The 27,752-nt window shown below is 33.7% G+C and overlaps 3 protein-coding genes, 2 long non-coding RNA genes and 1 pseudogene across 6 annotated transcripts; 2 read left to right on the plus strand and 4 right to left on the minus strand.

Moving 5' to 3' along the window:
- Nucleotides 1–250: 250 nt before the first annotated feature.
- On the minus strand, nt 251–5,647 carry LOC124821884 (phospholipid-transporting ATPase 1-like). Its single transcript, XM_047293829.2, has 7 exons — nt 3,759–5,647; nt 3,332–3,638; nt 2,204–2,906; nt 1,997–2,120; nt 1,645–1,864; nt 863–1,321; nt 251–693 (listed from the first exon to the last, which is right to left on the minus strand). The coding sequence occupies exons 1-7, from the start codon at nt 5,365–5,367 to the stop codon at nt 474–476; spliced, it is 3,642 nt and encodes a 1,213-aa protein (XP_047149785.2). The 5' UTR covers nt 5,368–5,647; the 3' UTR covers nt 251–473.
- Nucleotides 5,648–11,208: 5,561 nt separating this feature from the next.
- On the plus strand, nt 11,209–13,150 carry LOC124821882 (pentatricopeptide repeat-containing protein At1g11290, chloroplastic pseudogene; annotated as a pseudogene).
- A 2,458-nt stretch (nt 13,151–15,608) lies between these two features.
- Nucleotides 15,609–16,721, minus strand: LOC124821883 (Myb/SANT-like DNA-binding domain protein). The gene is given in 3 exon segments (XM_047293828.2): nt 15,609–16,175; nt 16,255–16,391; nt 16,643–16,721. Coding segments are annotated over 3 exon segments (783 nt in total).
- Nucleotides 16,722–17,050: 329 nt separating this feature from the next.
- Nucleotides 17,051–19,485, minus strand: LOC148201579 (uncharacterized). The gene is made up of 3 exons (XR_015784928.1): nt 19,368–19,485; nt 19,149–19,218; nt 17,051–17,240 (listed from the first exon to the last, which is right to left on the minus strand). It is a non-coding gene; the product is annotated as an uncharacterized LOC148201579 (long non-coding RNA).
- A 372-nt stretch (nt 19,486–19,857) lies between these two features.
- Nucleotides 19,858–23,118, plus strand: LOC148201580 (uncharacterized). Its single transcript, XR_015785084.1, has 3 exons — nt 19,858–20,220; nt 20,435–20,680; nt 23,002–23,118. It is a non-coding gene; the product is annotated as an uncharacterized LOC148201580 (long non-coding RNA).
- LOC124821885 (hexose carrier protein HEX6-like) lies at nt 21,315–23,426 on the minus strand. Of its 2 annotated transcripts, XM_088110195.1 has the most exons (3): nt 22,735–23,426; nt 21,812–22,503; nt 21,315–21,610 (listed from the first exon to the last, which is right to left on the minus strand). In XM_088110195.1, the coding sequence occupies exons 1-3, from the start codon at nt 23,182–23,184 to the stop codon at nt 21,424–21,426; spliced, it is 1,329 nt and encodes a 442-aa protein (XP_087966321.1). In that variant the 5' UTR covers nt 23,185–23,426; the 3' UTR covers nt 21,315–21,423. The 2 variants fall into 2 exon arrangements, with proteins under 2 accessions (XP_087966321.1, XP_047149786.1); XM_047293830.2 differs by having other exon boundaries at nt 21,315–22,503; nt 22,735–23,418.
- Nucleotides 23,427–27,752: the final 4,326 nt, after the last annotated feature.

Genomic DNA, 27,752 nt, shown 5'->3' on the forward strand with positions numbered 1-27,752 from the left:
TTTGTAGTCCAAAATTTAGCTATGGGAATCGCACACTTGAAGATAAAATAACAAAGTTACACCCCTTTAACAATCCAATCTTAGATGTCCCTACCAGTATTACATTTAACAAACAATTCACTGCATGATCCAAATTTTAATTCTCTATCAATACTCTATTTACTCTTTGTGATTCTTCAGATAAAATAAATTACTAAATTTGAACAATATAAATTCAACATCATCAAGGAGGTAAGGAATTCAAAAAAAATAACAATAAGTAACAACTATTTGCTTTTATGCTTTAATCAATGCTAATTTACAACATGCTACATTTTATGATACAAAAGAATGAAGATTCAACAAACCTCTGAATAACAAAACCTCTATCCTTCGGATAGCAACCAATGAAATCCGGAAACAGAGAAAAACTGTAAAGTAGACTAAAGAATATGCAACTTTACAAAAAAGAAAACAACAGAAGATCGCTTCTCTTATCTTGGTGGAATGTTTGAGATAGGAAGCATCTCTATTGCTGCACTTTCAACAGCTCTCTCATACTCAATCTTCTCAGCTTCTCTACAAATCTGAATATCATTGGGAAAATAATATTCATAAACATATTTTACAACCAAACGTGGAAGCAATGCTGCTATTATGATTCCAAGCAACAATAACCAGAACAATCCAGTTCCTGCAGCATTGAAGAAGGCCCTGCGTAATCAAGGAGATGCAAAGGTTAGTCTTTATTTATCGGAAATAATACAAGTGAGTCTAAATCTTATATTGAATAAAAATAAAAAAAAGACCTATAAACTCATTGTCTCTAGGATATTAGATTTACGGCATAAAATTAAGAAAGAAAGGAAAAGATAATGCATACCAATAGCCAGGAGTATTGGGAAAAGCTTCAATGATCATGACACTAATGAAAGTTGCAACAATAGAACCCCAAATGGCAACATGGGTCACCCAATACCACCTTACAACGTCCATGGCCAAGTGCAAATTCACCAAAATAACAACCCCAAAAGTCCAAAGGTCTCCAATGCTTGACACATCAACTGTGCTGCTCCAATATGCAAAGAGGGGTGCCCAGAAAATGACCATGCTTTGCCACAAAGTATCTAACATTGTCAAGGCAAACAGTTTCTTGTTGTAGGCCTCATGTCTCTGACCTGCCCCGTAAAGTTGAGGGTACTTTAGGAGTGTCCTTTTACCTAGATCCTTGTCTAGAATAGCAACAACTATAGTTGGTACTGAGCTGTAGACTATTGAGTATAACGTCGTGCTCCATTCATTTATGGCAGTTGTCAAAGTGAAAGCAGTGTAGAGCACATACCTACAAACACATACACATAACAAATTTACCAACATGTTAAGATCTGGAGGAATACTTCTACCAGCAAAAAAGACAAAAATACAATTGTTATCATACTTTAGCAGAAAATTGAACGAGTGAAAAGTCAATATAAAAGCTATGTTCTTCTCTTTCTTTTTCAATCAGTGTTGGTTTATGTTTGAATGAAAAGCAGGTTTCAAAGCACTGTCACCCAATAACAAAAACTTTTGAAGGTGAAATTGGTGGGATAATGTGAAGTTGTAAGAGTATAACCAAACCAGTTACAGACAAATTTATACACATTATTGGATTAAATAACTTACCAAAATAAGACTAGAACAAGAACAGCATTTCTGTAAAAATTGTATAGAATCATGTAACCAAGTCGTTGGTAATTCCAGTGCCCATGTATCAGTAAGAGAGGAACCAAAAACCTAAACTGCCCCATTGCAAAATCAGATGCCATTACAGCTTGCCGTCCCTCTTGTCCACTGATGCCAACTCCAACATCAGCCATTTGGATCATTGAGACATCATTAGCACCTGTAATGTAACACAAGCATAATGAATCTATAACGCAACTCAATATAAATCAAACTGATAAAATACTACTAAATTTTCAAACGTTGTCCAAACTTTAAAATGGTGAATGACAAGTTTTAACAAATCTGTTACCGTCTCCAATGGCTAGAGTCATGTCTGATGTCCTATTCTTCACAAGGGCAACGATGCCAGCCTTTTGCAGTGGAGCAACTCGGCAACATAGAACAACAGAACATCTACTTGCAAGTTGAAATAGCTGAATAAACAGAAGTAGCCAAAATCAACAAGAAGTAAAGTAGATTGTAAACATCATCCAAGATTGAATAGGACTAAACTAACCTCTTCTTCAAGCTCACTGTCAAGAATATGCACAAGACTGGTACCATCAATTATCAAGGCTATTGGATTTGCCTCCGAACTTCCTCCAGAATTGTTGGCAACGCTAGATGTGGACGTGAGCTTTTTAGACATGACAAGGGCATCTTGCAAACTTTTTCTGCATGCTGCTCTGTTGTTGCTGTTGATTATAATCTGATTCATTTTGCTTGTAAGGAGCTTTGAGGAGTAGCCAATGGATATGGCAGTTTCTTGTTTGTCCCCAGTCAGAACCCACACTTTAATCCCTGCAATCCTTAGAGACTCAATGGATTCAGGCACACCTTGTTGCAGTTTATCTTCAATGGCAGATGCTCCTAATATGCTGAGACTGTTCTCCACAATGCTAGAAACCTTGCGGAGCATAGCAGCCCTACCAAAAACAGCCGTGCTTGCAGCCTCGAAGGATGCATGCCATTGCTCAAATTCTGAAGCATTCAAGTCTCTCATTCCAATAACAAGTGTCCTCAAACCAATGGAAGAGTAAGAGTGAAGATGCGCTTCCGTGGCTCTTACTAAGTCCATGTTAAATGACTTGTCTATCACATTAAGCATGGATGTGTCTGCTCCTTTGACAAACACTTTCACAGAATTGTCAGGGTACCCCAATATAACTGACATCCTCTTCCTGTCACTGTCAAACTCATGCATACCCAAAACATTGAACCTGCAATGCTCATAATAGGAAGATTCATTAGAAAAAGAAAAAGGGTAATAACCATTGAAGAGGGTTTCGTCTCATGTTTATTACCTAACCATCGAGAAAGTTAAACTTAAAGTCACCAAAAAAAGAAGATAAGTAAAAATTTTATGTTTTTTCATGTATCATAACATAAATACTACACAGCCAGGGAACAAAGAAAACATAAACTGTATACAGCATATTCTCCAATCAAGACTTCTTAACAACTAAAACAGACATGAAAATCCAACAAAGATATTTAGACATGATTTCCTATCTGCTTAAACAACACTAGAATAGAACTGTGAACTACGAATTGGTTCATCATTTCCATCGTAAAAAATATGAAGTTTGTCAGTAACATTTGTGGAGAAAGACAGAGAAACTAGTAAAAGAAAATTTCAACTTACTTTCGTCTTTGTCCATGAATATCGATGACTATATGGCCGGACGTTCGTTCTATTAGCATAAAACCATAGGCTGCAGCAGCATAAGCTAATGCTTGTTCATCTGGTGATTCTCCTTGGTAATCTATCAGTTTGACATCAGGGTCAGGCGAGTCAACAACAATAGGCACAATAGTGTTGCAGGTTGCCAGTGCTAGAAAGAAATCATGAATCCGTTTTCCCTCCAAATTGAGAAATCCACTTCTTGCTAGCTGCAAAAGTTCTGGATTAACTTTCACCTTCATCTTTGGTCTGAAGACCTTTCCATCCACTGAGCACATAATAAGACAAAAAAAATCATTTTGTATTACTATTTCACCAGTAACCAAAATCATGATAAGGCAATGCTAAACAGGTGTGTACTAGAATAAATGAGTAAACTAAATCTCACCTTCCACAGAATTTTCAACTTGATCACCCTCCATGCTGTTCTCCGTAGAACTGTAATCAACCCCCCAGATGCTTGCACATTGAAACTCCATCTTGTTCTGAGTTAGTGTGCCAGTTTTATCCGAGAAAACATACTTAATCTGCCCCAAATCTTCATTAATGTTCAAAGCTCTGCACTGAAACCTTGACTTTGTTTCCTCATCATACATTCTGTTGTCTCGGATCATGAAGAAGGCCTGACCAACCCTCACAAGCTCCATGGAAATGTACAAGGAAATGGGAATCATGACCTGGAACACTATAACTGACATGAGGAATGTGAAGAGAACTTCAAACCCCCATCCATAGTATTCGTAGCTTTCCACTTCCCCCTCTGAAAAATCTAGTTTCCTATAATATGGTAACAGATTCAACTCATCCTTGTGGCGCTTCAACCACACAGCAGCACAAACTGAGGTGATTGTACACAATGCCACGAGGAAGAAAGAGAGCCAAATGATCTCAAAATTCATGCGTGTCTCCAATCTGCTCCTCTTAGAAGGAGCTCCTGAGTTGTTCAGCATAGCCTTGGTCTCACTCCCACAATACGCAGCAACACCAATGGCCCAAGTAGTATTCTTGAGCTCACATCCACGAAGCACAATGTTGGAGGATCCAAGTGACAACTTTTTGCCATCAACTTCCATGTTAGCCAGAAATCCATATATGTTCCTATTGGGTTTCTCACACTTGATCACCCCACCAAACCCCTCCTTACCATGCGTCTCTTGCTTTGCATACCTTGTCTTCAAATTTGACTCCCCATCTAGATTAATAGTCTGCACGTATGCAACCCCAGTTGGATCACTGGTTGAGAGCAACACAATATCACAGGGGATGGGTTCGTTTGCCTTGATCTTTATCACCTCACCAACTCTAACATCCCTCCAGCTCTTCTCCAAAAAGTTTCCATCAACCAAAACCGATGCCAACATATTGTTCTCAACTTTATCACTGTTGTGCCTTCTCCAATCCTCATACGCATCCTTCACAGCTGTGACAAACAGCACAAAGGACAGTGGCAAGATCGAAACAGCTCTTCCAAAAACTGCTAGCTGAGGAAGCTGATTGAGAATGGCAATTATGAGAAAGTACACGTAAGCAATTCTGTGAAACTGTTCAAAAAGATTCCTGGGAATGAAACTGAGGAGGGAGTATTTGCTCGTGCGGATAGAGTTTCCAGCAAACAAAAAGGTCTCATTCGTTTTCAAAGGGTCGTTTATGTACACTAACCTCGCATCCTCATCTCTGAGTTCCCTCTGAGACACGCTTAGTCCTTCAGAATCTGCACCCTTTGAGCCATACCTAACGGGAATGGATTTGGATGCCGAGCCGCTCAAACTCACTTCATGGATGGAGTTGTTGCTCTTGCTCCCAGAAGAGCGATTGGACATGGAACTTCTGCGTGATGATGAGCTAACAAGAGTGTTCTCAAACGGGTTGAAGACGTTGCCAAAATTTGAATTTGATGTTGGGAGTTCAGAAATATTAACAGAGAAAGGGTCTTGTTGGTAGTTATCAGGAGCTGTTGTCGACGGTGTCATGATCACATGTGGTCTCTTGGAACCCATGATTCATGAGTCAGTTGCAATGAAAACATGTGAAGGCTTGGAGAAACAACAAAAACTGCAGCGTTGGAAAATTTAAGGAACTAACTAACCAATGTTGTGGTTGTGCAACAAGTATGTATATATAATATAAAATATATGTAGCAGTTTAACCTGAACACTTTGAGAAGGGTAGTTGAAAACAGAGAAAAGGGTATATATGAAAGAGGTGTGAGATTGTTGAGGAAGAATAAGAAAAAGCGTGTTGGGGAGGAAGAGGTTTAAGGTCAAAGACGATGTAGAGGGAAGATGAAGAACTAGCGTAAGAAAGTTTGAATCTTTGAAAAAAATTTGCACCTTTGAAGAACAAGTCGTAATGGGTGGCCACACCATGTTTCTCTAGAAACACATAATAACAGTAATTATAATAACTTATTGATGTAGATTAGACTTAAGTAAGATAATTAATTAATTAATTTGCATTAATTAATCAAGCATATCATCCATTAATAATTTTATTATGTCTCTTTTAACTCAAATTAGAAAGTTTTTTGCTTAATAAATAATGTTGTTTCTAACATTTAAAGAACACATAATTGAAAAGTAATTCTCTCTCGAGAGAGAGAAAAAGATTGAAGATAATAAACGTTCTTTGGTATCTTTGACTTGTAGTAATTAAAAATTAAAAATAAAAATAATAATAGCATAATTGTATTGTGTTTATCTATGTAATTGGAAGAAAATTCTTTCTTGAGAGAGAAGAATGAAAACATGTATGCATAAGGGTCAATAACCAATTTAAATATATTTAATTTTGTCAAGAAGGATGATGTTCTAGAAAGTCAGAGAAGAGGGTTTTTTATTATTAATATTAATATTACTATTCATTCTTTAGGGGTGTCAGAATTTGACCCAAAAAGAGCTATTATATTCATTTGACGTATTTTATTTTATATTATGTGGAATCGTATCCCTTTAAAAATTTGTTACAATCATGTTAAATAATTAATTAAAAAAATCAACTATTAATAAAATACCAATAGATCCAAAAGGTACGGATAAGAACTTTTTTTACACAAGAAAAATAGCATGCATATTATCTATGGAAATAATTTACTAAAACAATCATATTTATTAAAAAAAATATAGATAATAAACATTCACAAATAGGAGCAGACACATAGCAACATTGATGATGATGATGATAATAACAAAATTTATTATTTTATTTGCAGCAGCCTGCTTGTGCAGTTTCTTTGTCATTATCAATTTAGATTTTTTAGTTAATTTTTTAATAATTTGGATTTATTGTATATGAGATCAGTCTTTGAGAAACGACAATAACAAGGCTGCTCTTATGGCATTCTCCTCCTAATTAATTTAATTTGAATTAAATAATTAACTTTACTTTTTTAAGGACCCTTTTGCAGATTTTCAATAATGAAGGACCCTTTTGCAAGTTTGTTTCGTGTTACTTTGAATTTTTGCAGATTTTTAAGAAGCGTGATGTTAGAATAGATAAGAAAAATATTATCCTCCATTAAATGTGCCCTTATTGTTCACATTTACTTAAACTTTTTTAATAAGCATATTATGCATTATACTAAATTAATTTAATGAAGTTCCTAATCATTTTAAATTTTATAAAATTTGTAGATTTTGTATACTCATTAATTAATAACTTCTAGTTTAACGGTTGATGTAATTAAACTTAATTTATTTAAAATGTTATTAAATAAATTACTAAGATTTTTTTTCTTTTTTATTTCAAGAACATAAACAACAAAATCTTTATAATTGTTAAGATTCCAATTTTTTTTCCTTCGATAACATAATATTTTCAAAGCAAGTTAGTGGCTACCATTATTTAAATAATACATTAATAAATTTGATAAATGTTTATCTCTATATTTATAATGATTCAATATTTTATTTTTATTTATTTTTAATTCAACGTAGTTTCTATATTTGAAAAAAGAACATGAAGTTTCTTCTCTTAAATAACATTAAATTTGTTTAGAGGATGATGAACTAATATCTCGACAATACAACCACTTACCTTTTTTTTACATATTTATTGTTCAATTTCAGAGGCAAAATAAGAAAGATGACACTAATATTAATCAAACATGAGAGATCAGATAAATGTTTTATAGAAAATATAGAAACATCATTGAGTTAAAAATAAATAGAGAGAAAATATTGAATTATTACTGTAAATGGAGAGAAAAAAGTTATTTAATGTAAGTGATAATTAATGATATTCTAGGAAACTTTTTTGTTTTTGTCAACTTTCACTAGTTTTATTTTCTGAGTTGTTTACTTATTTCTTTCTAATAACTTCAATTTTTGTAAGTAGAACTAAATATCCTTAATTAGTCTGAAATAATAAGAAAAAAAATTAAATATGTTTTCAAATTAAGTATGTTTAGTTTTGGGATAAAATATATGTGGTAATTTATGACGTAAGTGCTATTAAGTTATATATATTTTTAAATTTAATTTAATTTTTTTAATGGAAATGAAATGGACCACTGTGGCCTCTTTCTTTCGAGCATTTCTTCCTGCACTTCTCTGTTTTTTTCTTCTTAAGTTTTGAAATCTCACATTTACCCTTATTAAATGTTATTAAAATAAAAACGAATTAAATTGTTTTCCTTGCTTCCAGCCATGTCTTTGTAGTTTCTCTAGTAGTAGAATTATGGTAGGGTATGCATTTGACTAAGTATTTTAAAAAAATTTCTAGATTAGATAATTTGGTATTAATTACCGGATCCAAAAATGTTAACTGGATTACAAAATTGAAATTTGAGATTGGTTGAATATTGGATTGGACAATCTGGTACGTGTAACTAGAAGATTGTATAGTCAATTTGATTTGCAAAAGTGTGTATCAAATTACATAATTTGATATGTTTTCACATATTTGGTAATGCATACTGGATTGCTTAATCTAATATAGTGTTTTCCTAACTAAATTAAAAAATTCAGTATGCATTATCGAATCCGGAAGAAAATACAAGAAATTATAGAATTTGATAACTGTTTGGTTTCATAGTTACGCTGATTTACTCAATCTCAACCGCATTCCATGGCACCTATTTGGAAAATATTTTCTTTCATGCAGTTAGTTTCATGAACTCATCTTTTTCCTCCCTTTCCACGCCTTTCATTTTTTAATGTGCACATTCACCATCATTCAATCACTATATGAAGAAATGGTAACTAAACACATCATTGGCTCCATGCATGAAGAAATGGTGTGTCTCAAGCTTTCATGGACAAGGAATGTGCATGTTTTACAATACTACACCATAGTCCTTAGGAAATTGCGAACCTTCATTTTCTAACTTAAAAAAATTTCAAGGTTAGTTTACCAATTAATATGCACTTTGCAAGCCTAAAATACACAAATTCGACCTTTATTGTTGCAATGATCAACATCATACCTACACTTACCTTCATTATTGTAGTGATACTGAAGTTTGTTTAAGTCTTTTTCTACATGATTTTGAAGTTCTTGAACACAATCCATTTTGCAAGGCTCCTCCTTCACATCGATCAAACAAAGTTTCCTCCAATTCTCGTCTTCCTTGCATGAGGAGCCATTCTACCTCTCGTGGCCTCCTTCTATTTTGGAAGCTTTGGTGATCATGCATATAGGTGGACCACAACATAAAGGAGCATCATGTTGCCATCTTTTACTACAACATTTTTTACAAAAATCATAAGCATGGCAAAAAAGCTTCTATGCGTAACTAGCCATCATTGCTCTGGTCGTAAGAGTATCCAAGACTTGTTCATGTGTAACTTCATATCTCTAAACACATTATTTGCTTGACATCCAACTTCATATTTCGGTTCTTTTTACACTAATGGAGCAACTTTGCCCGTTATTTGCAAAAATGGAACAATTTACTAATAAATTTCTTGGTAGGAGGCAAGTTGTACATAATGTAGATGACATCTAAATTGAAGTCGTTTAGCTATGGGAACAACTTCTTAAAATTTGGAAAAAGTAAAGTTGTGTGGTATCGTAACGACTTCTATGTTAACATTTTGAATTAAAGTTGTGATAAGTAATAGCAATTTCCAATTTAACTAACCTTGCAAGGAGCAGTAACAACTTAGTTGTGCAATATAAATATGAAGTCATGCTCCATGATAATGACTTCCAATTGTGTTTTATCTTTTTTTTATAAATAAACAACTTTTGCTGCAATAATGAAGTCTAGGAGTTTAAAACTTACTAGTGTGTGTGATTTGAGTACAAGATGAAACTTACTAATGTAAGTGATTTGAGCCAAGATGAATTTGGAAACAGTGAGGCAAAAATGCTCGCGTTTCTGGATTGGAAGATGAGGGCTAAGGAGGAATTGAGCAAGCAAGTGAACAACTCAAATAGCTAAGTAGAGTATATTAATAGTTAGAATAGTCTTGATAACTCAAAAGGAGCTCAGTCTTTTGGTGTGAAGTGAGTGTGGTCCGTTATTTCAAAATGACAATGATATATTGGTAAGTGCCCAAGTACGAGAAGCTCGAAAACCGAAAATATTAGCAACTTCATTTTGACGTAATAATTAAGTATAATTGTTGGAATTTCCTTTGTTTTTTGGTAGACAATGAAATTTGAATTGGTAGGTCATTATGTATTGCTTATGGGATATACACCAATTTATTTTTACCTTTAAAAGATTCCAAACACAATGTTTTAACAAGTATTGAAATTATCTCATTAATTTAAAAACATTACATTAACAACTTCAACTTCTTACAACACACCATTGGGCTTTCAACAAAAATAATATTACAATTATATTAATTACACAGAAATAAACACCATCCCTATTAACACTTTCAACCATTTTTCCAACATAAAAACAAATTTCTCTAAATTCAATATTTTCATCCTTTCACCATCACTTTTCTTTCATCTTCATCACAGTTGTATTCCTTTCTTTGTTCTTCGAACTTTCTTCAATTCCTTATTCATTGTACCATTGCAAATAATTATAACCAACCAATTCTTCACACACACTCTATTTAACAAAACAACAAAAGAAGAACAAGATGAACATGAGAAAACACATTATTACTTTGCATCTCCCAACCATTACATATGCAAGATGAACAAGAATGAAAGTAAGATATACATAAGCTAAACAATGGTTAACAGAAAGACAATCTTTTCTTTCAAAACCTACACCTTTAAAGAAGAATAGAAGATGAATTAAATACGTAGTTGGAATGAATTATGAAACCAAATAACACGGTCATTCATTTAATACTACAACTCATTTTCAACAAAATTAACTAAAAAAACTTATTTGTTATATATTTTAAAAAGAAAAGAACTTAATTAATATTATTCAAAATCTGATTACCAAATTGATATTTTCAAACAAATACTGAACCATTCAAAAGTTTAAACCTAAAATAAAAGAAACCTAAAATAAAAGAAAACTTTTGAATATGATATTTGTTTGACTATCCGAAACCTAGTCGATCTCCACCACCTATTACCATCACATAATCAATGGAAGCAGGTCATGGTTATCACATACTTCCCAGTAAGAAAAAAAAGGACATATTTTTCGGTAAGAAAGCAGTGAAACACAGGAACAAGAAAATATTATTAATTATGGAAAGATTTGGGAATTTGAACTAATTTCAATCCTTGAACATGTCTTGTCAAACCAACTACATTCAACTACTCTGTGTGTGGTGTCTCTTGCCATGCATGCAAGAACCAACTCAATCACCACTGAAAGAGCAATACCATGGTTTTCATGCACGTAATGTTCAACTGTTTGGTTACAAAATAGTACCATGAATCGAAAGAACCTGGTACAATGGGTCTAAACAATGAGCTTGCAACTTTTTGCTCTATGCCCTTTACCAATTTGGTCCAACACAGTTAGCAATACAAACTCCAAAACTAGCACAGCAGCAACCTTTTTATGGCAACGTAATTACATTCCTAGCCACTTATATTGGCATACGCACCTTTCAGCTGTACTGTTAGAAAATTGCACCTCAAAGAAAGAGCTTTATGAAATCCTCCCCCTTATCATCAAAAACGGTTTCTACAATGAGCATGTGTTTCAAGCCAAGGTTATCAGATTATTCTGCAAATTTGGCAGTATCAGTGAAGCAGCTTTTGTCTTTGAACCTGTTGAGCACAAGTTCGATGTGCTTTACCACACCGTGCTCAAAGGGTATGCAAAAAACTCAAGTTTGGATGAGGCCCTGTCTTTCTTCCATAGGATGAAGTGTGATGAGGTTAGACCAGTCGCGGGTGATTATACATGCTTGTTGGAATTGTGTGGAGAGAATTTGGACCTCAAAAGGGGTAAAGAGATTCATGGGCAGTTAATAACTAATGGGTTTGGGTTCAATTTGTTTTCCATGATTGCTGTTGTGAATTTATATGCCAAGTGTGGCGAGATCGATTATGCATACAAGATGTTCGAAAAAATGCCGCACAAGGATTTGGTTACATGGACAACATTGGTTGCGGGATATGCTCAGAATGGCTTTGCCAAGACAGCGTTGCATTTGGTTTCGAAGATACAGGAAGCTGGCCTAAAGCCTGATTCTGTCACATTGGTCAGTGTTTTACCAGCTGTTGCAGATATGAAGGCTTTGAGAATTGAAAGGTCAATCCATGGTTATGCTTTCAGATCAGGATTTGAATCACTGGTTAATGTTTCAAATGCACTTCTTGATATGTACTTCAAATGCAGGTCTGAAAGGATTGCAAGGATAGTTTTTGAGGGGATGAGTAGAAAGAATGTTGTTTCATGAAATACCGTGATTTGTGGTTGTGCACAAAATGGTGAATCTGAAGTAGCCTTTGCAACTTTTCTGAAGATGTTGGAAGAAAGGGAGGTACCTACGCGTGTTACCATGATGGGAGCTTTACTTGCTTGCGCTAATTTAGGTGATCTTAAAAGAGGGATGTTTGTTCATAAATTATTGGATCAAATGAAACTTGATTTTGATGTGTCAATCACAAATTCATTAATATCCATGTATTCTAAATGCAAGAGAGTTGATATAGCGGCCTTAATATTTGATCATTTGAAGGAGAAAACAAATGTCACTTGGAATGCCATGATATTAGGATATGCACAAAACGGGTGTGTAGAGGAGGCTTTGAATCTATTCTGTACGATGCAATCTCAAGGCACTAAACTTTGATTGCTTTACGTTGGTAGGGGTAATTACTACTCTTGCAGAATTCTCAGTCAACCACCAGGCTGCAGACAAAATATTTGAGTTAGACCCAGATGAGGGAGGGTATCATGTGTTGCTTGCAAACATATATGCCTCTAATTCAATGTGGGATAAAGTCGCCGAGGTGAGAACAGTCATGGAAAAGAAGGGGCTTCATAAAACTCCAGGATGCAGTTTGGTGGAGATGAGAAATGAAGTTCACACATTCTACTCAGGAAGTACCAATCATCCTCAATCCAAAAGAATCTATGCTTTTCTTCAGACTCTTAGAGATGAGATAAAGGTTGCTGGTTATGTGCCTGAAACTAATTCAAGTGGGGATGTGGAAGAAAACCTGAAAGAACAGTTGCTCAGTAGTCATAGTGAAAGGCTTGCTATTGCCTATGGACTTCTGAATACAAGTCCTGGCACAACAATACACATTAGGAAGAATCTAAGAGTTTGTGGTGATTGCCATGAAGCCACTAAGTACATTTCACTTGTGACAGGAAGAAAAATTATAGTGCGTGATTTACGTAGGTTTCATCATTTCAAAAATGGAAATTGTTCTTGTGAGGATTACTGGTGAATATACCTGATAACACTCTAGATTTACATATTTTTCTTTGTTAAAAGTCATTTCTTAGATTTCTTTAGTTTTTAATTTCTTAGAATTAGGCTAGTTTTATGTTTTTCTCTTAATTCTTTAGTTTTATAGAATTTTAGTTAAAAATAGGTTTTTAGGAGTATTTTTGGTAGTTGTAAATAATTAGAGAATTAATTTTTTTTAGAAAATCTTTTGATAAAAACACTTCTTTTTATTTCTTAAATTTCATTTCCTTTCTGTAGTTTTGGACTGATTTTTTCTTTGTTGCAGATTGGGCCTTAGGAATTGGGTTTGGACCATTTATCAGCAGAGGAGCAATTGGGCTAAATGCTTTGGCTGGATATGGGCTTAAGTGAAACAATGAGTTTCAAAGGAGGCAGTTTTGGGGGTTGAGCTCGAGACTTCATTTGGAGGAAAAAGCAGTCTCTCTCGAGCAAAGTTTAAATGAGAGAAGAATAACCCAGCAGCTAGGGTTCGTGAGAGAGCCTCTAGAGAGCGTGAGAGAAAGGGGTTTTACAGCCCAAAGGATGATGATCCAGAAAATTAACTAAAGGAGGCCAACCCAAGATGTTGATCGGTCACAATGGAGGTTGGAGGCACGTGCGAAGCAGTCGACGGTTGAAGATCAAAGTGGTTTAGAGTTTGTTGAAGGTTGCTCGAGAAGCTTCCAAAGACAGTTGGTGATTCTTCCCCCTTTTCCCCCTGTTGTTTCTTTTTCTGCCTTTGAACTTTCCCTATAAAAGGGGGTTTTATAACTTTGTAAAGCACGAGTGGTGGGTCACAGGCCCCATTCCTAGGTTTAGATGTGCACTGGGTGACAGATAGTGTATCTAGCTTAGGGTTTTCATTCTCTCGCTTTAGTTTTAGAATTTCCAGCTTTCGTAGGATAGAAACTTTGATCCTTGGAGTTCTTGGAGCTTCCATTGGGTGACAGATATTGGCTCTCTGAGAAACTTTGGTATCTTGTAAATTCTGAATTTACTTTTCAATAAAGCACTTTTATGTTCCAGTTTCGATTTACTTTACCTTTGAGTTTGTTCTGTTAAATTCTGCACTTGATTTTACTTTCTATGCTTTATCATTCAATAACTTTACAATTCAGTTTTAGATTCTGAGTTCCTTGTGGGTTTGTTTCCTTTCCTTTATGATTTCCTTTGCATTTCCGTTTACAGTTTCATTATAGATTAGTGTTAACGTGAGGTTAGTATGGGATTTGATTTTGGATCAGTTGGTTTAGGCAATTTGTTATAGTATAAGGACAAGTACAATTTTAGGCAATTGAGGTTGATTTGAGATTTAAAGGAAACTGTGCATATCAGTGGTATTTGATTCAGATACCTTAGGACCCCAAAGAGGGCCTAACTTTTCAAGATGTCTTCTTGAGACATAGTATGCTTTGAAGCTTCAAATTATTCCTGTTGCTAAGATTGTGTTTGATATTATACTATTTTCCAATTTGTCCCAATATTAGTTAATTAGTTTTGTGCTTTTCTTTTCTGTTTTTCAAATGCTATATGGTGTTGAATATTCTGTTTACCTTTTCCTATCACAGTCACAATTTAGTTTTATATTTTACACTTCATTCTATATTGTTCTTCTTTCATTCCCTAAGGAAATTACCCCATGGGGGTTTCGTGTTGTTAATTGTTCTTCTGATTTTAGATTCTATCATTAATAATGTTCAGGTTTTTGTATTGCATTTGTATATCATTTTAGGTGAGGATTCATGCATTAATTTTCTTTCTTTGCAGTTATTCATCCATACACCATTCATTCTAATTCTTCATTATCAGTGCATATATTTTTTTCATAGTTTATGTTTTCATCACATTATCTTGCATTCGGTGATTAGATTTAGTAGATACATGCATCTTTAGTTAGTTTCATATTTTTACATTACAGATAATTTTTCCTTTCCCCACCTTGTATTAGTAGTTAATTAGGTGTTAAATAAATACAAGATTTAATTCTACACTTTAAACTTAATTCTAGCCGAGTCTTGGGATTGATTCCCTTGTTGTCCTATACTACATTAGTGGGGACTAGGGTTTCTTGACTTTTAGTGCGACCTAAAAGCCTTTCAACAATACCCTTTTATGGGATCATAGCCTACTAAAACATAGGAGTGGACATACTTAAAATAAGACTCGTTAGAATATTCTCTCCTTTTCACTTTATTAGCAGTCATGCCACTATTTTTTTGCATCATATTACATGTTTGTGGGCACAGTTTTTCATCTTCCTTTACCTGCTATCAAATGACCATGGCTACTTGAAGGGGCAATGTTTCTAATGTATGCGACATGTGGCTATCTCCTATCACTGTTACGAGTCTATACATTCGATCATCCTAACAATACAGTCTGTGAAACGTAAAACATCTGTGAAACAGTCCCCATATCATCTATACAACAAAAAACTTTCAAGGCACTGTTCAACCTCACCTCCACCACCAGAACTGTCTAAACAAGTATGTCTTTCTCATCCTAGCATTGTATGTGAGGAAGGCTTTCGCTTTGAAAGGATCAGCATTTAAATATTCAAATGCATACATCTGTTTACCTTCTTCTAACCCGTCGATCTCCATCACGGCCTGTAATAACTCACTTGCATCAAATGACCATTTGCTTTGGTCCAGAGCATCAGCCAAACGTCGGATGCTTGATGCCACTGTCATCAATGCATCTAGAAGAGCATCTGAGGCACGAGGTCGTTTTGGAGGTTGTCTTACAGGCTGGATCATGGGAGGTTCTTGAAAACCATCTGGCATATGGCCAAATTCTGGAGATGCAGTGTATGATTCGGTTCCATCAGTTTCGCTCATGTCTTCTGAACTGGGACAAACAAAGGAGACGGATTCATCCTCACTATTCTTCATGTCCATTACATTGCTTCCACTCTTCATCTTAGCCCAACGACTAGGAGCTTGATAATTCCCACAAACAATTTTAAGTTCATCGTACATCTCCATCTGCTTTCATTGGAATCCTTTTGCATCGGGATGTGCCTATTCATTAAATAAAAGAACATCATAATAGGTATTTTACAAAAATCCATACCCATTCACGAATGGAGAAAAATCTAACACAACTTATTGTAATGTATTTCTTCCAAAGCTCAGGATTGTCACACTAGATCATCTTTCTACTCGGGTTCCACTAGAAACCTTCCTGACTTAGCATATCTTTTATTACTCTATACCTCTTCTTAATTGTTTTCAAGACTGATTATCCAAAAATTGTTGGATAGGATTATATTTGCAGTTCCTGTAGAAGTTTTTCTCCAAATTGTTTCATGGCAGTGCGGTGTCTGTGATACGCAGAAAACATCTTTTTTTTTTCTTCTTTCCCCATTCCTAGCTAATTACAGAATTTCTAGAATTCTAGCTTAGAGATACTATATGACTCTCCCTTTTTTACACTTCTTCTCACATGTTTAGCTCTACAAACCAAACATGAACAATCAAAGCTTCACCAGTGATGGGTTTCTCCAATGAGGAGAAGTCCCCAAAGAGCTGACAACCAAACAGAAAAACTGTTTTAGCCACAAACATCAGTGTTAGGTTAAAAAATAAATAAGGTAGCCAGTAGACTACCCTGTTGGCGGGTTGGAGACCAGAGATAATCCACAATGAGGAGATTGAATTGAAGAACAAAGAAGAGAAGGGATACTTTTGCATTCCGGAACAAGAAAAAAATGTTTAATTCAAATTAAATACACACAAACTGAGATTATGGAGGCCTGTCCACTTAATAAGAAGAAAACAAATTAAAATATAATGCTTTGAAAAGAACAAAAATATGATTACTATTGTAAGACTATCCACTTTTTGTAACGTCCCAAATTATATTGAACTATATAATCTAGTAGTCCACATTTTAATATAATAGAACAGTTAAAATAAGACTTGTGGATAAAGTCTTAAGGTTTACAGTCATCCCTTTATGGTTGTAAATTTAAACTTAAGTGTAATAGAGTATTACAAAAGATAAGGAACCACTTAGAGTCCTAATGAAACTAAGCAGCAACATTGTCTTCCTCCAAAGCCTATTCCAGAGCACCTCATCTACCTCTGCTCACATCCAAATGGATGATCATTGCAACAGAAAACACACAAACAAAAGACAAACACAAGCAGAAGGGTGAGCTAGATATATAAAAATCATGTTATAACAATCACACACAACATGCAAGTTTAATTCAAAATTAATGAACCATACAACACCACTTGTTACACTTTACACTTGACTCGTCCGGACTTAGAATGATTGTCGAGCTATGGTGGGTCATGCACTCGTGGTGATATCTACTGCTTTACAAAGCCATTGCCAATGAGTTTCACCCTACCACACTCACGAGGTTAGTCCGTTATCACTCACCTTGTGCCATACTAGAAGCACCCAAGACTAGGACCTCCTACTACTACTCACGACATGGTTCAATCCTCTCTACTTGAGAATGATTGACCATTGTAGTTTCAGGATAACCCCCAAGACTGAGCTTCCATGCAAATCATTCTAAAACACACCAAGGGCACCACCATGGATCTTCTCCTTGAAGATCATGGAATTACGTCCAATAACATAGGGCACCACCATGTAACCTTCCTTTGAGATCCATGGAATTACGTCCATAACATAGGGCACCACCATGTGACCTCCCTTTGAGATCTGTGGAATTACGTCCATAAACCATACTATCACACTTACGCCAATCACAACTTTGTTTCATACATACTTCCAAACTATAATTCACATACAATACAACATACCCTCAATCATGTTGCAAAATCAAGCCACCCAAATCAGTTATATAGACATACATACATCCTGGCAGTCAAACAACATCAAACAGCTCAAACATATGAGGAAAAATGTGAAACTTACTGAACCAGGTCGCACAGCGCACCAAGGTGCAAGGCAAGACAACAAAAATTCGCACAGCGCACCACCCTTGGTGCACTGAGCGAATTTTCCTGACGGGGGAAAGTTTTTCAGCTAAAATTCGCATAGCGCACCACCCTTGGTGCGCTGAGCGAATTTTCCTGACGGTGGGACAGCTAAAATTCGCATAGCGCACCAAGTCTGTGCGCTATGCTAAACTAAAAATTCTAATACACATTATCAGACCCTAAACCCTCGCATACCCAAATTCGCTATTCGAATTAATTGACATTAAACTCACATCACTACCAGTCGCATAGCGACTAGATTCGCAAAGCGAATCACTAGACATAGAGCAACCTTCTCCAGTCACTCGCACAGCGCACCAACTCGCTATGCGAATGACTAAACAGAGAGCACCTTACTGTGAGGACTCGCTATGCGAAAACATTTGCTTAGCGAGTCTGCATAATTTGCAGATCGCAAGTTCTGCAGAATTATGCAACTCACACACCCTTTAACGTTTCTAGACATCTTCCCCAACTTCTAATACCTCTAATTTGTATTTTATACTTAATTAAACTTGTATAGATGATCTAAGACCTTCCTACTACCATTCTAAAGTAATTACAACTCGAATTCAACTCTAAAACACCAATTGCCCCAACTTAGAGACCCAAATTCAATTCAACCATTTTGCACATGTTTTGACCAGTTTGATGACTCTAACAAGTCACAAATAACCTCCCTATATTGTCCCCATAGACTACAAGAGCCCTAGACCCTTAACTCTCAAATTCACTATCCCACTTTCTCCAAAATAACTTAAACACTACCAAATCACTATGCTTTCTTTCTAAACAATGTTGCAACAGACTTCACACCCTGAATCATTCCCAACCTGATCAATTACAATAAATTAAACTCATCCACTCAGTTCATAACATCACAGCACAATTCATAGATTTCACATATCAATACATACAATACAACATACTCAAAACGCAAAATACATCTCCAAACAGTGCACCAATTCAGAATTCAGTATACATACACCTCATGCAAGCAACTTAAAGAAGTATTCTAGCTCCCCTTACCTTAGAGTTGAACAGCACAGCTCACACATACACCTCAACAGTTCCTTCACAACAAGAATTCAACCAAACCCTATAGAACACCACATTGGAGATGGGAAACAACTCTTAGAGCTAGAATTTGACAGAGATTTGAAGAAAAACGTTTCTAGTTACATGCAACCAGTAAATTCGCATGCTCTAAGTTCCAAGACAACGTAGGAGAAAGGAAGAACTACTTACCGGTGAGAAGGAAGAAAGTAATCGATTCGAAATAAAGCCCTCTACGCTGTCAACGCTTGGCACCACCTAAACAGACATGCACTGAGCCAGTGAGGAGAAATGGAAGAGAGACGGAAGATGAACTTGGTAAAGAAAAGACAGAAAAAAGAAGAAGGTTGAGTTCTAGAGAAAGAATGGAGTTGGGTTAATGAATAAGAAAATTCTGAAATGTGCTTTTAAAGAAACAATTTCTAGTTTCATAAAGTTAATATCCTATTAACTTTCTAATTCATTATTACACTTTTCACTTGTCACAACAAAACGGAGAAAAAAAAACATTACATCCTCAGGTTTTTTTTTAATAATAGAATTTTAAAAGATAAATTTATTCTTATTTATACTTTTACTTCCTTTACTTTTCACGAGCGAATTTTTTATTAACTTAAATTTATGAATTTATTAGTGAAAAAAAGAGAGTAGAACTACAGAGAAAATTTAGTACTGACTTTTACATAAAAACATTGAAGTAAATTGAGTTAGTGAGCAATATGAATGTAAAACTCAAAAAATCAAATTGCAAAACTTGAACAGTTACAGAAAATGAATCAGAGTGAGAAATTACCAACAAAATCGGATTGATAATGATAGAATCTTAACAGCAGATCAGGGAATCCGACTGCAGCGGCGCGTCATTGGAGTGCAGGAGCCAATTGGGATGGTTAGGGTTTTCTCGGAAAAAAAAATGAGGCCAAAATTTGGAGCTTCCACTTTCTGGCAGACCAAAAGAAGAAAAGAAAAAAATGTTCATTCGGATTCAGTGAAAGGATGTGGTGAAAACAAAGCAGTGCCAGAGAATTTCTAGAAGGAACCAATGGTACACTGTCACTCACATTTTTTCGAAAAATATTAGTTACTGCTTCAAATTTCTGTCATTCAATTTTACTTTTTAAAAAAATAATATTACCTGTGATTCATTCCAAGGAAATTTTCGGATTTGATGTAGCTGAAAATAGATAAATTTTTAAAAACTATTGAAATGGATTTTATTGGATACGATGACATATGTATGTCTTTTGATATATTCCTAGAACTTGAGCTTTGAATAGACAGTGCGAGATGAGAAGGGACGACTTGCAATGAATGAGAAGATTGGTGCAATGGAACCTAACAACACGTGGAAGTTGTCTGATCTCCCAAAATAACTTCAACCTATTGGCGTGAGGTGGGTGAGCTTTGTTGCAAAAGGGTACAAACCAATGGAGTGAGTTGATTATGAAGAAGTGTATGGGAAGGAGATCTTGAAACTATAATCTGGTTTCAACACATGGAATCAGGTACAAAGCTTTCGAAGTTTGATAGAGGAGACTGAGTAAATGCTAGCAAATATCGAAACCTAGTTGGAAGTCTTTATTATTTAACGAGTACAATGCCGAATTAGTTATTGAATGTTGGGATAGTAAGTTGGTATTTGGAGGAGTCGAGCTACACATAATGGAAGGCACTGAAGCGAATATTAAGGTATGTTTAGGAAATAATGTCACTCAGCCTATACTATACTAGGCCGGATAATTACCGACGAGTTGGGTACTAAGATAAATGACTAATGTGGTAATATAGATGATTGGAAAAGTACATTAGGAGTATTTGTCATGAGAAATACAACGTTTACTCAGACTTTCGAAGAAGCAATCAATAGTAACACTTTCCAACTTATATACCGATTAAGACATATAGATCTCTGCAAATGCAAGCAGAGTAGATCTCTTATTTAAGCCAATATCAAGTAATAATCATTTCTACCATAAACTACTCTTAAGGAAAAGTACCAAGGATTTTAAAAGCACCTTGATTCTATCAACACTTGATACTTTTAGGTTTGTATTTGATCTTTGTCACTTGCCAACACTTCTTCTGTCAAGTTAGAGGTATAGTTTAAGAGTGGAGAAAACTGTTTTAATAATTAGAATCTAACTTTCCAAACTGAAAACCATTTTATTGCTTTGTAGTACATTTGATACATAGACAAATGTTTAAGCTAACATCGGTAGAACATTTGATTTAGAACTTCCTTGAAGTATCATATTGATATCTCACGATTATGCTCTTTATCACTGACTTCAGTCACTATTCTCTTCCAAAACCAATGTTCTTGCCACACTTTTTCCATCTGTTCAATTGGCAGGCTTTTGGTCTCTGGCAGAAAATAGTACACAAATATGGTCATCACCACCACCCATCCTCCAAAGAAGAAGAAAATCCCATACCTGAAGTGGCAAAGCATGGTCAGAAAAGTCTGAGAAACAGTGAAAGTGAAGATAAGGTTCACTGCCACTGTGATGCTTTGCCCTACTGATCTAATTTCCAAAGGAAAAATTTCACTTGGCACTAACCAACCCAATGGCCCCCATGACAAGCCAAACCCAACAACATATATGCATATCATAATCAAAACCACAAAAGCGTACCCTTTGCTTAATCCACCATGATCTTTCAGATGAAAGGCCATTATACCACCAACTATAACCTGTGATGCAATCATTTGAATGCCCCCAATCATGAACAAGGCTCTCCGTCCTAGTCTATCAACTATGAACATTGATATGAATGTTGAGGCAGTACCTATAACTCCCGTGATAACAGCTGAAAACAGCGATGCACTTTCTCCTAACCCCATTGTCCTATAAAGTAAAGGGGCATAGCAACCAATGACGTTTATCCCTGTCATTTGCTGGAAAAATGGCATAGCTATTGCCATCACAAGCTGAGGCCTGTATCTTCGTTTCAAAATTATCTTAAGCGATTGCTTCTCGTCGGTTTTTGAAGAACTTGCTTTTATAAGACCATCAAGTTCTTCTTGCACATCATCTGTGCCTCGAATTCGCTGAAGTAGTAACTTGGCCTTTTGATGGTCATGGCCGCGTTGGATTAAGCTGTTGGGAGTTTCAGGGAGGAAAAGTGCACCAAATGTTAGGACTGAGGCTGGCACTGCTGCCATGGCTAGGGACACACGCCAACCCCACCCACCTTTAATCTTGTCTGTTCCATAGTTGACTAAGGTAGCAAACACACTACCAAAGCAAACGCTTAACTGGAAGCCATTGCTAATCGCTCCTCTTAGTCGTGGTAGTGCCATTTCTGATAGATACAAAGGAACAGCCTACAGAAATTACAGATAGATACAAAAAAATCATAAATCATAATCAATTTTCATTTTGTCTTCAACAGTCTAAGTGAACTCGCAAAAGAGAAGCTAGATCCCAAATTTCAGGAAAGTAAATTACGCAGCTTTAATCTTCTATAGAGGTCTAGTTTCCAATTGAATCTTAAGTTGTAATCAATATTTGAAATACTTGTAATAGTGTAGAAAAATGAAGGAAAAGATAGCTACCTGGTTTGCAAAACCAATCCCAACTCCAAGCAAAAGTCTACCAAATATGAGCATCAACACATTAAAAGCTGCACCTCCCAGAGCTGTACCGGCCAGGAAGGCGGCGCCGCCGACCACAATGGACGGTTTGCGGCCAAAGGCTTTGGTGACATAAGAAGCAAAGAAGGTGGTAACAAGGCCAGCAACATAGAGAGAGGATGTAAAAGAGGTCAATAGTTGGCTATCAAATACACAGTAGTTGCTGACTTTGGCATCTTCTTTCTGAAGGTACACTTTGTGGAAGAACTTCTTCAGAAATGGATCCATTGCGGTCACCCCACCAGCTATTCCAATGTCATAGCCAAAGAGGAGACCTCCCATGGCAGCCATCATACAAGACAGCAGAACATAAGTGGTTATCTTACCATTGCTTTGGACATTTTCACTTGCTATAGCCAACCCAACAGCCATTGATAGCCTCTTCTTTAGTAGACAGGTAAAAGCTTAGAGAGATTGATTCAGGTTTCATATATGGTTCATGATAATTTATAATCAAGTAGTGCTTTTTGATTTGTGTACTCAACATTGGTTTGAATTTCACTACAACTGTGATAACTGTCACTGTTGAATTTTGGTTAGTTAAATTTTGTCTTCTAGGAAGAAAATTGTCTAATGTTGATCTTATCTTTAAGTAATTTATATCTCAAATCTAGTTAGCAATATCAAATTTGCATTCTTCTCTGATGGCATAAGGTTTTATATGTGATATGATGAAGGACAAAACCAACAGCATTAATGAATGTAATAATAATTGTACAATTTTGGCTAAGTTGAGTTTGTGGAGGAGAAATGCATGGGACCAACATAATTAAGTTATTGCTGACACATATACTGACATGTGCTTGCGAACATTACACACATGATCGGAATTTCTATAATCTTGAGTGAAATCTGACTGAAAACATCACCGTTAATATCTCATCTGTTAAAAAATAAAACTGCCAGGAATTCTTATATGAACATAAAGTTTTAAACACTGATAAGCATATAATTGCATTAGTTTTGCTGAACATAATAGTTCAATTGGGAACAGTTTTTGTTACGCTGAACACTATTATTGCTATTCTCATAGCACAGTAGAAGGCTATCTGTATTTAATTTTTCTATAATTCTATTAAAAATTAAAGCTGTTTTATAATGTCCACATATTGTATACTTACTAGTTAGGACCACACCGAGCCTCAATTTTCTATTGATTAGGAGCTGGCTATGAAATTGCTAATCTTGGTCTCTTGCTTCATCTTCATGTATACTTCTGGGAAAAATTTCTCCAGAAATTGCTTCATCTTCTAGCAATTAGTTAAAGTTGATGAAATTATATGAATCACTGCAATTTGTTTGATCTTGTGCAGAGTTGAGTGAACATATGTTGCTGGAATTGACATATATAGTGTGAGTGACTATTCAAACCACTCAAGGACTTAAAACACACTGCAGCCTTTCTTCACTAATTCTCTCTACATCAATACAACTAATATTTTTGGATAAGGAGAAAGTTCATTTATTGATGAAAGTAAAATGTGATGTGGACAATAAATGCTATGTGGCATTACAGTAATGATGTCATTATGAATTTGATGGAAAAGAAATTATACTGACTTATTTTTATACTAAGAGATAAAACAACTTTTATCTTTCAAATTACTATATTGATATTTGAAAAAACAAAATTCTTAAATCTCTAATATATCTTTTGTCTTATTATATTTTTAATTATTTATTTATTTTTCTTTTTGAATTTTTAAATAATTTATCAAATTATTTATAAGAAATACATTTGATATTTTTTTAATATTTTTATTTGTTGTTTGTTTATTATGTAGAATATCGTTTTGATATTTTTTGAATAAAAATTTTTATTTTCTAACTCATTATCATAAGTATAATTTTATCATTGTATAAATAAATTTTATTTACTATCAATAATTTAATGTAATTGTTATAATTTTTTTTATCATTATCCAACATATAGTGAAGTTCGATGAAATATCTATATAAAATTTCAAATATTCTTACTTTAATTTTTTTCTTGATTTTGATTAAGTGGTGAATTAGAATTTTTATTAGTATATTGAAAAAAAAAAGATTTCATAATAATTTAAAAAGTTGAAGTAAAGAATTTGAAATATTTTTTTAATTTGAATATTTGTTCCCATTTTATATTTTTTTAAAATTAGTTTTAAATTTTATCAACTAGGTTTCTTTAACTTTGTAAATTTAATAAATTTTTTGGTTCTTATGATTGGTATTCTAATTTGAAAATAATTGTTTTCTTGATATTGAAGAAACAAAAATACCTTTATTTTGATATTAAATATTTAATAATATTATATTTCATTTGCCATAATTTTTTATTATTGTATAAAAATTAATTAGTTGATATTAAAATAGTAAGAAAGAAAATACGTATACAAGTATGAGTATATACTCGGTAAGAATAGGAATGAATTTAATTATGAGGATGAAATTTTTGGAGATGGATATGGAATAACTAATTAGGCGAATTGACTTAGAGGAAATTGTTTGTAAAGGACATAATTTCTTCATGCAGTTGCGAATTTAATAATTGTTTTGGTTTTTCATATCCATTATTTATTTTTCTTATGTATGATAAATAAATCTAAATTTAGAGAAAAATCATGACAATTATATAATGACAAAGTATAAGAAAAGTCAAATATAATCTTACAGTATCATCAAATATAATCTTATAGTATCTCGGGAATTAAAATTATTATAGTCCATTATATAGTCACTAACACTTACACCATTGTGTATCTTAAGTAATGTGAGACTTTTCAAGATATATTTTTTTCATTAGCCTAAGAATCTCCACCCTTATTAAAATAAGCACATTTTCATTGTTTATACCAGTAATCATACTCCACTATAGCGAGTATACTCATTTGTAATTAAATCATCTCAATAATTTATTTTCACTACACACTTGCATCAAAGCTAACTAATATCCATATTAGGGGTGGGCAAACTGCACTATTTGTACTGTACTATAAATCTATTACAATTAACTATAAAATAGTTTAAAAAAACTGAACTGCACTAGAAAATAGTTCAAAAAAACTGAACTAAACTATTTTTTAGTTCAGTTAACTACAAAACAATTCAGTTAACTACAATGCACCTTTTTCTAATAAATAAATGTAGTTTTGCACTTGTACAACTGTCAATGGCTAATTATCGATAGAGTTAAAAGAATTAGTTCAATTTGATTTTTTTTAATAATTACAAACAAATAAATTAATATTCAATAACATCACATCATTTAAAAAAATTAAATTATAAATCTATATAATTAGAATTAGTAAATAATTATAATAAAAAATTTAAAAAAATTAATGAAATATTATTGGTACTATTTTATCATATTATTAAAATTAAATTAATAACTATAATTATTTATCATTACTATTTATTATTAATTTAAAAATATAAAATGTCTAAAATTTGATTCTCATATTAAATATAGTTTAATTTAATAATATAAATTTGTTTATATATTATTTTATATAGATTAAAAACTTAATCTCTAAAAAATATTTCTGTTTATCTCTGTTTTACGTTATTCGAAATATTTTTAATTTTGACAATTATCTAGTTTAATATAAAAACTCTCATCTTTCTTCTCTTCTCACCTTTTTCTGAATTCTCATATATATATATATATATATAATATTATATTTTATAATTACTTACATAAGTACTTTTATCTTTTTATTTTTACAATTATAGTTAATTTTAGGCTTAATTACCTACTTAGTCCCCATGTTCGGAGGTAATTTGCTGTTTAGTACCCGGTTTTAAAAATGTAGGCATTTGGTACCTATGTTTTGAAATTTGTATCAATTGAATCCTACCCACTTAACGCCGTTATAAATCTAACGTTTTTGTGACTGTGTATGTGATTTGTGGACGAGCGTTTGTGGACGAGCGTTCAGGACGATCGTCCAGCGAAGAGGACGCTCGTCCAGCGAGGCAGAAGAGGACGCTCGTCCAGCGAAGCGAACGCCCAGTCAGGCAGAAGAGGACGCTCGTCCAGCGAAGCGAACGCCCAGTCAGGCAGAAGAGGACGCTCGTCCAGCGAAGCGAACGCTCGTCCATAACCGCTCGTCCACAAATCACATACACAGTCAGAAAAAACGTTAGATTTATAACGGCGTTAAGTGGGTAGGATTCAATTGATACAAATTTCAAAACATAGGTACCAAATGCCTACATTTTTAAAACCGGGTACTAAACAGCAAATTACCTCCGAACATGGGGACTAAGTAGGTAATTAAGCCTTAATTTTATTAAGTTATAAAAATAATTACCAGTTTTTGAAATATAATTACAATATAATAAAATTTAGTTTTTTATAAAATATATAATTATTTTATTATAAATTTAATAATATCATTTTATTTTAATAATTATTATAATAATAGTTAACTTTTTAAGAGACTTGAAAAACAACATCTATTTATTTATCTATATTAATAAATTTTGAAATCTAATAAATTTTTACGTACATCTTGCTTATATATTAATAATATTGAATATTTATAATATAAAAAAAATACTAATCATTGCTTACACCACACACAAAATAGAAAAATATATATATAATTGTATTATATTTTATAATTATTTTCTCATACACACTTTTATCTTTTCTTTTTACAAATATATTTAGTTTTATTAATTTAAAAAATAATTACCAATTCATAATCACAATTTAATAAAATTTAGTTCTTCTAAAATATAATGAATTTTAGTATGAATTTAATAATATTATTTTATTTTAATAATTATTATATTAACTTTTTAAAGAACTTTAAAAACAGTTATTTATTTATTTATCCATAATATATATATATATATATATAGTTTTATTAATTTACAAAATAATTATCGATTCATAATTATAATTTAATAAAATTTAGTTCTTTTAAAATATATAATGAATTTTAGTATGAATT

Source organism: Vigna umbellata, chromosome 3 (assembly GCF_029865625.1).
Source record: "Vigna umbellata cultivar VRB3 chromosome 3, Vumbellata_1.0, whole genome shotgun sequence".
NCBI classification, from domain to species: domain Eukaryota; kingdom Viridiplantae; phylum Streptophyta; class Magnoliopsida; order Fabales; family Fabaceae; genus Vigna; species Vigna umbellata.